Source organism: Dreissena polymorpha, chromosome 8 (assembly GCF_020536995.1).
Source record: "Dreissena polymorpha isolate Duluth1 chromosome 8, UMN_Dpol_1.0, whole genome shotgun sequence".
Lineage (NCBI taxonomy): Eukaryota > Metazoa > Mollusca > Bivalvia > Myida > Dreissenidae > Dreissena > Dreissena polymorpha.
Genome location: NC_068362.1, coordinates 26,686,379 through 26,698,388, shown reverse-complemented (window position 1 = coordinate 26,698,388; position 12,010 = coordinate 26,686,379). Strand labels below are relative to the sequence as shown.

At 33.1% G+C, this 12,010-nt stretch overlaps 1 protein-coding gene across 1 annotated transcript in view; it reads right to left on the bottom strand.

Moving 5' to 3' along the window:
• LOC127840401 (acetylcholine receptor subunit alpha-like) overlaps window positions 1-12,010 on the bottom strand; it is a 46,720-nt gene that overhangs the window by 1,514 nt on the left and 33,196 nt on the right. The window contains exons 3-8 of the mRNA XM_052368814.1: window positions 7,341-7,474; window positions 6,426-6,470; window positions 3,470-3,579; window positions 2,132-2,297; window positions 971-1,207; window positions 275-419 (exon numbers count right to left, since the gene is read on the bottom strand). Coding sequence (XP_052224774.1) covers window positions 275-419; window positions 971-1,207; window positions 2,132-2,297; window positions 3,470-3,579; window positions 6,426-6,470; window positions 7,341-7,474 — 837 coding nt within the window. The remainder of the gene's footprint in view (window positions 1-274; window positions 420-970; window positions 1,208-2,131; window positions 2,298-3,469; window positions 3,580-6,425; window positions 6,471-7,340; window positions 7,475-12,010) is intronic.

Below are 12,010 nucleotides of genomic sequence, written 5' to 3'. Positions count from 1 at the left end.
TGAACCAGACCCATTGAAATATTAAATGGAATGGCCAATGACTAAATAAAAGTGTACCAGACCCATTACAAAAGAATGAAATAGCCAGTGACTATTAAATTGTGTCTAATGCAGTAAATCAAATGTGTATGGTTTGAGCCTACCGCTAAAGATTGAAACCTAAATAGGTCTGTTTAACTAGAAATGATGTATATGCAATAAACATTCTATTTATTTGTTATTCAACAATTTAATTATTTAGCTAAATTATGAATATTTGAACGTCTTTACTTACAGAAAACGGAGACCTGCAGAGACGTTGTAGGTATCATCGCACTGACCATGGTCATCAGAACGGTCAGCGACAGCAGCATGGTCAGAGAAAAGGACAGCTTCTCTCCGCTACTAGCCGGAATCTTGAACACTAGTACTCCTAAAACCTGTATTGGATCAAAGGAATGATAAACGATAATTAAACTTGTGATGTTTATACATAATGATGCAGAATGAAAAACAGCATTACTCTCGATAATTAATAGATTTTCAAGTTGTTGTCTAACTGTTATATGAACGTAATTACTAACTTTCCATGCATGGTACCCTTACATATTTATGTTTGATGGTTTAAACAAGGTTTTTTAATTGTTTGTATAATCCTCTCGCTTTAATAGCTGCCACGTGACGGTTCAATTAACCTCGTACACATGCTTACATATGGTTTGTTGACTGTTTACTTATCAAATATAACAGCATATTTTACACAGTGATATTAATTAACGTTATAGTATGCTCAACCCTTTCCCTCTCTGAAACAAAGTGAAAATGGCCATATGCAACCATATGTAACTCGCGGGTTATATGTTGTTTGCTGATAAACAGTACCTTAGGGTTCAAAATAAAGGCTTCAAACTTTGAATCTTGTAAGAGGTCGTAAATTTAATGGGCAGATTTTTTTGCGGCGGTAATTACCACATTATGTTATACCGCTCACCTGAAGGAGCATGACGGGAAGTACCAGATTAACGATGTAGTACGTGCTCCTGCGACGGAGGACCAGACGGTACACGAGTGCCTTGATGTTTACGTACTGCAGTTGAATCTTGTCCTTTTTAAGTGTGGTCGTGCTCTCGATGACAAACTCGCCATTCTCCGTGTATTCTTCAAGGACGATGTCCTCGCTCGAGTGCCGGAGAGACAACACGGCCTCGTCCAGCATCCATGTGGAGAACTGGGAAAGAAGTACGCAACATTATTAACAAGCATCCACATGAACAAAATTGTACACAGAGTGCAGATAATTATCAAAAAGAATCCACGTGGAGAACTGGAAAACAATATATGCCATTTTATTTACCAGCAGCCACGTGGAAATCTGGAAAAACAAAGTTTTTTAAATGTTAGGAAAGAACCCTAGCAACCCCGACGTGTTCATATGTTTCCGAACAATCTGTTCAGTAATCATTTTGATAGTTTAAACCAATTTATTATTCAATCTTTATTTAACCCATTTATGCCTAGCGTCTAGAAAAAAAGGCATTGGCAAACAGCGTAGACCCAGATGAGACGCCGCATGATGCGGCGTCTCATCAGGGTCTGCGCTGTTTGCTTCAAGGAATTTCTGTAAGAAATATTCTAAATATAGAAATATATATACTAGACATCCCTAATTTTGGAAACAAATTGATCCAATTTAAAAGGTTGGTAGAGTCCACCAGGCATTAATGGGTTAAGCTGAAAATCTCTAGGGTTCTTTTTTAAGGTTCAACCAGTACTTGGAGATTATGTGGGTATTTAAATAATGCTCCCACAGCGGGGATCGTACTAGTGACCGTCCTCGCTAGACGGACACCGTATCCATGCCATCAATGCAACCTAAAATTATGTACAGGCAAATTCTAGAAAGGAACCCTATCAACCCTGGTGTTTTCATTTGTTTCCAATAGAACCGTTAAGTCCTCATTTTGATAAGAAAACACTTAAAGATCCATCAGTATTAAATTCTATAAACATTGCTCGTTTGTGAAGTTTTTTTTTAATAACAATAACTGTCAATTTAATGTGTAATTCATTTTTTCATATACGGAAAAGTGCATATGCACAAAACATTAAAACGTTTATATTGTAAGACAAACTACAAAAATGAACGACATACCTCGATATCGCACGTTTGTGTATCGAAAGGAAACTTCGAAACATCAATTTGACAAAACGAGACTAAATACAATGGGGCCATCCAATACAAATCACCGGTTGCTGCCAGAGCCACGGGGATGCTGTTCTTGTTACTGTCATCACCCAATACTGAAATTCCCACAGCTCTGGAAAATATAATTTTATAACAATAAAACTCTTTCACGTGTTAATATTAACAAAACAATGCCAGTGGGTTTATTTATGGATTATATCGTTAACGTGTGTGTATTGATGAACCAGGGATATAAAAGGGCGTAAGTCAACGTGTACCATGCGTTCTTTAAATATGCATTTTTGTTTGCTCTCTTCTCTGGGGATGGTACAGTTAGACGGCTAATATCGATGAATGTACACAAATGATTATTTATCACACCACCGCATTGCTATCTGCCTGAGATAACGTTGCCTGATATATTTTTTATATCATGGTCAACAGGAAATTCTTATATCAGTCATGTGTGAAGGATGGTCATATAACTCGGAATCAACTATTAAGTAATAATGTTTAGTAAAATCGAATCAGATTCAACAAAACAAACAATTTGATACCAAGATGTAATATATTTTAAACACAAAATGCAACACAAACAGGAAAAAGATGTTTTACAAATATTAAGCCCGCGTGCTCATGACGTCATTATTAACACGTAAATCGACAAAAGTCATATTCTTTCCCGCTAAAACTGTAGCTTTTTAGCGATTTTTTTTTCATTATTGCTTAAAAAGTGGGGACGTAAAGGTATGATATACAAAAAACAACAGGTTACTGTCTAATCTTTTTGTAATAAATCAGACTCGACAAGCCTCGCCGTTATATTATTCTAAGCGTTGCCTGATATATTACAAAAAGATCAGACAGCAACCTGTTATTCTCTATATAGATCTACATATATCAGAAATGTACATGAAAACGTTATAGCATTCGTTATTGTGAACAACTACCTCTAGAAATTACAGTTTACGTTTTTCGAGACCAAACAGTTTTCTACCCGTAAAAGAAAAGCTTATTATTATGTACAAATATGAAAATAAAATAAAGTTTACAACAATTGGTGCGGTTACAGAACACTTAATTTATTGTTATTCGCGTTGACTAAGTTTAATATCTCACGAGTAAACATGTAGAAGTAAGTGTATAGTAATTTAGTTCGTATATTGATAGTTATTACACAGTTAAACACAGTACATATATTAACATATGGATATGCATGTATTATCTTTGTTAATTGAAATATACATATATTAGCAAATGAATAAATTAATAGAAACATGAAATAAAATAAAGAAAATATCTCACGAGTTTGCATGGACAATGACTGGTTTCCAAACGTCAATATTCCGAGGGTATAGGACATAAAGCCCCATCCATTCGCCAGGGTTCCACGACAGTCTGCCATCTTTCCAGATCTAGAAAGGAGGAAATATTTCTATTTTTGGCGTCGCTCTGGAGAGCGGCGACTAGTATGTAATGCATTTTTTTTTGCTTATGGGAGAAGTTATTTTATGGATCAATGTATATATTTTTGTTTTAAGAATATCTTGCATAGTGGTGATATTTGGTTTATATTAGTGTAAATAAGTACTGCATTTGTGCCTCTTACATTTATTACAACATTCATTGCCAATAATGCAAAGCTAATTGTTTTAATTAATAACTGATCCACAACTGATCACAGGGGAAAGATCACAGGGACTGGACAAATACGCGAAACTTTCTGGTTTTGTATAAAAACAAAACATAATCAAAATATCCTTATTTTGTGGTTTTTCTTGCTTATTTAGTGGAGAATCGATATAGTACGATATTTGACGACCTATCGCGCAAGCAAGTTTATTGGAAGGCGTAGTAGTACGAAAACGTACAATGTATAAGTTTATTAATAGACATATAATAACGATCGCTATACACAACTTCACCAAAAAGCAGTACATAAATGATGTCAGCAGGAATAGCTCCGTTGGAAGAGCGTTAGACTGAAGTTGTTTACGCAACAATCATCTAAAGGCCCCCGGTTCAATCCCGGGTTTCGGCACGAACGGAACAGTTCGGCGGCTGACAATTTTTTTCAGTCATGTTAATAAATATTATAAAGCTTTATTTTATGTAGACATTTTAAAATCCATTTTACTACAATTGGACATTTTTTTTTAATTAATGGATGCCGCGTGGTGACAACTTTAATGAAAATTTCTAACATCACTTAAATATCTTATAAAAAAAATACACGTGTTTTTATTTTAACAAATAAATGCAAATAAACACATCTATTATCCATGTATTTTCATGGTTGTCTATCATAGGCCCTAAGTTCTGTCCCTACCACATATAGAGCGCGAAGCGCGACACGTATTATTGATTGTAACAATGAGTTGAGTTTTTTTTAAGAACCTCATATAGAGCGCGAAGCGCGACACGTATTACTATCCAGGTGGTATGGGCCCTTTAGCATTATCCGACCATTACGTCCATAGTCATCTTCCTTAGAAGTTGAGAAATTTTGAAATCGTTGTTCGAAGTCTAAAATTTTCATCCGATTGTTCCCAAACTTGCACAGGTTTTTTTATCAATGAGGACCCAACCCAAACTCTATATGAGCAATATCGGACCATAAGTCCAGAATTATGTCTCTTTGAATTTAAAAATAAAAGTGAAAAACTGTTAGGTTAGGTGATTATGTCAACATTTTTCATCAGATTCTTTCCAAACTTACAGTGTCTTCATACCAATGAGCATTTTTACCTCATTTAAAATGAGAAACATCGGGATAGTAAGTCCAGAATTTTTTCTATTAAATTTGACAATATAAACAATTTCTACTTGTTTAAAAGATTTCACAACTTTCGTCTGAATCTTTCCAAACTTGTTAAGTGTTTTTATATCAGTATTACTCGAACCCTATTGAAAATGATGAATATCGGAGCAATAAATATATTATGATCTTTTACTGAATTTCAAAGTATTGTGAAATGCAGCTTCTTTATGCAATTTACAGTTTTCATTCAATTTATTTTTTCAAACTTTTACAATGTTTTCATATCAATGAGTACTCATCCCCTATCGTAAATAAGAAAAGTAAGAATAAGTTCAGAATCATCTCCCCTTGAAGTTGAGAAAAATATGAAATTACGCTTACAAGATGAAGCAGATTTTTTTAAACCTACACAGTTCTGTTCCATTAATGAAAACTGCACACGGATGCCAGTAAAAAAAAGGGAAACCAATGTGAATAAAATGAGCTGTGAAATATTTGGGAGTTACAACACAAAATCATAGATAATGGTTATTTGGGGGTTTTAACACAACATCATAAATAATGGTTATTTTGGGGTTATAACACAAAATTATAGATAATTGTTAAACCAGTATCTTTTTCTATTTGTTTAAAATAATCGGCCAATATATTAATATCTACAGTAGAAAAAAATCGCTCCATGTAACTTCATTGAGTGCCTTTTACACTGAAATTCCCGACGCGCTTTGATGCTTTGCATCAATACTTATCTTGTATGACTACTGAAACCGATTCAAGGCGAAAATATGTATCAATCTATGAAAATGAAACCGATTCAAAGGCGAAAAAATGAAAAAATACAGGAATAATGAAATCGGATCAAAAGTACATTATATTTTTAAATGACGGAATAAAAAAAACGATTCAAGGGGACATATCTAATATAGGAATATTGGAACCGTGTCAAGCCAGTCTGCTATCTTTCCGGCTATAATAAGGTTGGACTTTTTTCTAATGAAAGCAATCATTAGATTTTTCCTCGCCATTTAAATCGCTATAAACTCAGTTATGTAAATACTGAACTATTTCTAAATATAGGACTAATAAAATAAAATATAAACGGCAATTGGTCATCGACACAGTTATAGAAATACGGCAATATTTCCAAATATAGGATTAATAAAATTGTGTAACGGCTATGGATCATCGACTCAGTTACAGACATACCAAAATATTTCACATTTTTTAACAATGAACTAACACGAAGATCATCAGGGGATGAGTCCGTTTGATATCACATGTGTCGAGTATTTCCGCGGAAATGAACAAAATGTTGGCGTAAAAATTAAATAGATCGATGATACAATTCTTTCAAAATAACATACCATATGAACTAAAACATTTTTATGAAAACCATCATTGGTGCAAAAATGGGTCAGCGTTGTTTGTACTTACGGATTGGAAAGATGCAGTGATCTGGATTACAACTAATCTTAACGCATCACTAAAATTTTAACTTACCACAGTCAGTGAGGCCATCACAGAGAGTGTTTGTTCAACGATGTCCTGCAAAAGGAAATCGTTCAAAATTGGAAAAGTTGCTACCTTTATTATTATTATTAATATTATTATTATTAATATTATTATTATTAATAATAATAATAATATTATTAATATTATTATTATTATTATTATTATTATTATTATTATTATTATTATTATTATTATTATTATTATTATTATTATTACTAGTAGTAGTAGTAGTAGTAGTAGTAGTAGTAGTAGTAGTAGTAGTAGTAGTAGTAGTAGTAGTAGAAGTATTAGTAGTATTAGTATTAGTAGTAGTAGTAGTAGTAGTAGTAGTAGTAGTAGTAGTAGTAGTAGTAGTAGTAGTAGAAGTAGTAGAAGAAGTAATAGTAGTAGTAGTAGTAGTAGTAGTAGTAGAAGTATTAGTAGTAGTAGTAGTAGTAGTAGTAGTAGTAGTAGTAGTAGTAGTAGTAGTAGTAGTAGTAGTAGTAGTAGTAGTAGTAGTAGTAGTACTAGTATTAGTAGTAGTAATAGTATTGTATTTATGACAAAACATAAAATGAATCGACACATACTTAAAAATGCAATTTATCATATTGGTTCTGTGCTTTAAATTTCTTCTTATTTTTTACAAGTTATGGTAAGTTCAGGTGCGATGGCCAAACCATAAATATATATATTAATAAAAAAAAATAATCTACGTCTTAATAAAAAGTTAAAAACATACCGGACGATGCCTTTAGATATTTGAGAGAAGATACTCTCTAAAGCAAATTAACAGCTCATTTAAAAAAAAACAACGAACTCTTTAATAAAAACTCTATACAAAACTTCAGGAGGCGGAATAATTTATAGTAGAAAAGATGGTGTAATTTTTAACAAAATGGGCTTAAGCCTTCTCGAGTATACCAGTTTGAGGATGTTGTTGAGTCTCAGCCCGCAAGTGACGTTGACCTGATTCGATGGCCGTATTCCTATCGCGTAGTCAGTTAGAACTTGGCTGAGCAAGGCCGTTTCGTTTTCAACCGTGTATGAATTGGCGACTGTAATAATCAAATATAAAATGTCAACTATAATTTGAAAAAAAACTCCAAGAAAAAAACAACACGAAAGCATTTCCATGCATCGACTTTCCCGCTACTTAATAGTGTTTACACATACGTACGCACGAACACACACACCCATGCATACACGCTAGAATGCACTCACGCATGCACACTTCCGCATGCTATATATTCAGTTGAATAAAGTATGTCCCATGTTCCGATGTGTCACCGTAAAACTCAAATACGCGGTTTTTATTGCAAAACATAATTCAAGTGGAAGAACAAGTCCAAAATCGTATACACCAATACTTAACCCAATCGATACCTATCTAACCACATTTATTCCTTCAATATATACTAATTACTTATATTGTTAACACATATGTGTATTCATTATAATGAAACGAACGAATTTAACGATTCTCATAAGTAAAATTCACTTGTAAAAAGCTTATAATGAACGCAGCTTATATGTGATGCAAATGTTAATTATTGTTCTTTAAAATAGTTTCTCTATTCACGTAAGAAGCAAGCGTACCTGCAAATGCCGAAATGAAAAACACAACGAGCGAATATGCTGTCGGAATTGTGAAAAGAGACATATTTAACAAATTTTGTTTATACCAGTAAACTAAACACCTTTATAGTAAACTTCCAATTTTAGGATGCCAAGAGAGTCGATCAAACCTTTTTATACTGACCCGCTAACGTGACTTATGTAACCACATTAGAATACAATAGCACCTGATTTTAAAATGACCTTGAAATGATTTATGTAACCATACTATCATGTAATATGATCTTGTTATGAAACCTATGTCCCAGATAAATGACCAGTGATTTGTATAATGATATGTACTCAGCCAAAACCTTTTAGTTTTGCAAATATTGACACTCAGTGACAGTGATCATGGTTGTATAACATGAGTGGCGTAGCTACAATAGTGTTACAGTGGTGTGTTATCATGAAAGCCTTACCTGTATAAATATAAAGAATGCTGTTTTTGGCTCTTGCAACATCCCTTCCGCAAACATTGCAATGACTGCTAGCAAATAGACACTAATTGCAAAGTAGCCCGAGTTGCTGTATGAAGCATAAGGTTTCAAAACAGCAAGTACAATACTGCAAGTATTGCCGTATGTGGCTATTGCCAGCATATTTTCATGCTAACATTATGTTCATACGGCAACACAACAACGTTTCTTATACTAGCAACTTAGCATGTATTGCTGTATGTTATAATGCTATACAATTATCATGTATTGTTGTATTTGTGTATGCTAGTAAACTAGAAGCTTGTATTACCAAATGTTGATAATACTACAACATTATCGTTTATTGACTTATGTGGATAATTATAGCAAATCAACATGTATCGGTGTTTATTGATAATAACAGCAAATGAATACGTAATGCCGCACCTACCTTACAATAGCAAACAGGCGTGTGTTCCCACGTTTCTAAAAGATAGCAAAATAGCATGTAAAGTTGTATGTAGCTTATGCTATAATATTGTCATGCTAGCCTTTGGTACCTTTGGCAACACAACAATCTTGTTAATACTAACAAATTATCATGAATTGTTGCATGCTTTTAATGCTATCAAATTATCATGTTTTGCAGTATGCAACAATTGCACGCATAAGAGCATGCATTGTCGTTTGTAGATAATGCTAGCAAAGTAGCATGTATTGCCGCCCTTTGCCAATGCTAGAAATGTATCATGTACCGGTATAGCTGTTGATGCTAATGTTCACAAATTATAATGTTTTGCATTATTTTGTTATCGCTAGCAAATTATTATCTATTTCCATTTTGTTTCTAAGGCTGGCAAAATCCCATGTATTGCCGTATGTAGCAAATGCTAAAAAATGTTAATGTTTTTTTGTGGAAAACATATTCAAAATAGCATGCTTGGCGTGAGTTGCAAGAATTATAAGCCCTCGAGAGTAATGTATATTTATAGCATCATTCTAATTTTATCGATTTTAAAATTCAATGCGTTGAATGAAAAACAACAGCAGCAACAAGCAAGTACCTGACCACGAATTGTTCAATAACCACAAATTGAAACTTAAATGACGCTTTTTGTATTTCTGTGTAAAATCGTAATTTCATTTCACGAGTGGTGATATACTATAACATATAATGGAACTCTTTCGTGAAGGAAATTATAGTTCTGTTCCACTGCTTTCATAACCAAACTCCATCTAGAATCTATAAACATATTAATATGATTGAAACGTTTATCATCGCATTAGAAATGTGCTTGAGCGTCATATTATTGTGTATACCCAAAACTGTTGCCGTTGGAAAATAAGTATTGTTCATCGTCGTAGCTTAACAATTTAAGTCTCTATAACGCTCAAAATCAACGGAAATTTCGTAAAGTGTTTCGTAAAATAAAGTTTACGACTAAACAATCAGTGTTCCTTATATAGCAATAACCACAATTTCAACGCTAGATGTGGTATGATTAGATTCTACATAGATTTTTGTAGATACAAAATGCTCGTTTTTATTTATTTGTGACCACAATAAATTCCATGCTAATTTCATGCGAATATATCTATTCATACGACACACGAACACTAAAATGGTACTATGTTAAAACCATAATAAAAACGAGCATCTTGAATACACAAACATATTTTACCAGACCACGTCTGGTGTTGAAATTTCGGCAATTGTCATAAGGAACAATGATTTTTAATTGTTACGCTTTATTTTACGAAATTTTGTACGAAATTTTCGTTGATTTTGAGTTGTAATGTGTCTTTAATACTTTTTTAACTGAATATGTTGTCTTTTCTAATGTTAAAATGGTCGAATTGGAGACAAGGCTATTACAAATTCACATATTGAAATTTAAAGCCACACACCTTGAAATGAAATACATGTTTATCAGTACATATAGATGCAATTTAAAAGTTTGCACAATTGTCATTAAATCTTTAGCCTAGTTAGCAAGTAATTCATTATTATGTTTTATTTTAAAACCGAAAGTAGGATTTCTTTACGCAAACGTATATTTCGAAAAACGCGATTAGTTTTAAGTTTTAAAGCGCAAAATAGACGAATTTATACCTCGAAACACCAGATATATTCTAATTGGCATAGATAAAATAAAATCTATAGCCTAATTAGCAAGTAATGTATTATTTTTCAAACGGTACCGCTTTTAAAACCGAAAGTAGGATTTCTAGACGTATACGTCCATTTCGACAAACGCCGCGATTATGTTTAAGTTTTAAAGCGCATATAAGACGGATTTCTACCCTGTAAACACCAAATATATTCTAATTGGCATATATAAATAGATGTTTATTTTTTATACTTAAATTTACTATGCCATGTAGTTAATTTCAAGGTGTGTGGCTTTAAATATATAAATACATTGTGTCAAAAATACCTAATACAAAGTAAATAATTAAGTTTGCAATTAACAAACTTTTCAGTGATATGCATGCTTTAAGCTCGCGTCAGGTATTTCGGATCCCCTCAGGTCTTCCAAATCGCAATAATGATAGTAATTGTTCTCATCAACCTTGTAATGTTATCGAAACGGTTTTACTTTTGTTTCATCCCTCTTTTCAATGCACGTATATGGCATTGTTTTTTTTTTAACTGGCGTGGTACTTAGACGTAATCTTATTTTCTTTGATGGATGGGTTTTCATGTGCAATTCCCTTTCTAGAGCGGTACACAATAAGTAACGCTGCGTTTACCTTACCGTCTTGTCTATAACTGGCGTGATGTTACCTTGAAATAGCTACAGTAGTATTTCGTTTAAGCATATTCAAACATAAGTATGTTCACACGCGTTGAAACACACGTGTTTTAAATTAAAATTCCGTAAATTATGCCCACCCGATGGTAGCGTACCTGAGAAAACATTCAAATCAATGTTTATGTCACCTTTAAGGTAATGATTTAAAACAAAGCAAGTCAACATATATTATGTAATGAGACAACTGCAAAAGAATACAAACATCTTACTCTTGACCTCTAATAAGAAAAAAGTAAATCAAAACATTCTAATCAATGCGGAGCTAATTCACAACGATTTATTCGTTATTAGTTGCCATTGTTCTGCATCCATTAAGCCTCAAAGAAAATGTATAAAACTTAAAAATTTACGAACGCCTACATATACCAATGTGGCACGCTTACAGGAGTGCTGGTCGTTATATAACAACAATTGAATCACCCCGTGGACAGCCTATGCACCGCCCTGCATAATAATATATTTCGTTGGTCATTGATTGATCTCAATGAAATGAATTTATAAAGCTTCTTTATAAAGCCAGGGACCTATATCTATTGTTTGTATAGGTTCCTGATCAAACATATTAGATTTCTATTCACCGGGTTCATCAACATAGAAAGAATCAGAAATCATATTACCCATTATTCGAGTAAACAGCCACAATTATTGCTTGTAGACATTTTAATTTATGTCAATACATGTCACCTTCATCTCCGCGTGACAAATTGATAACTGTTATATAAATGAGCCGTGCTCTATGAAA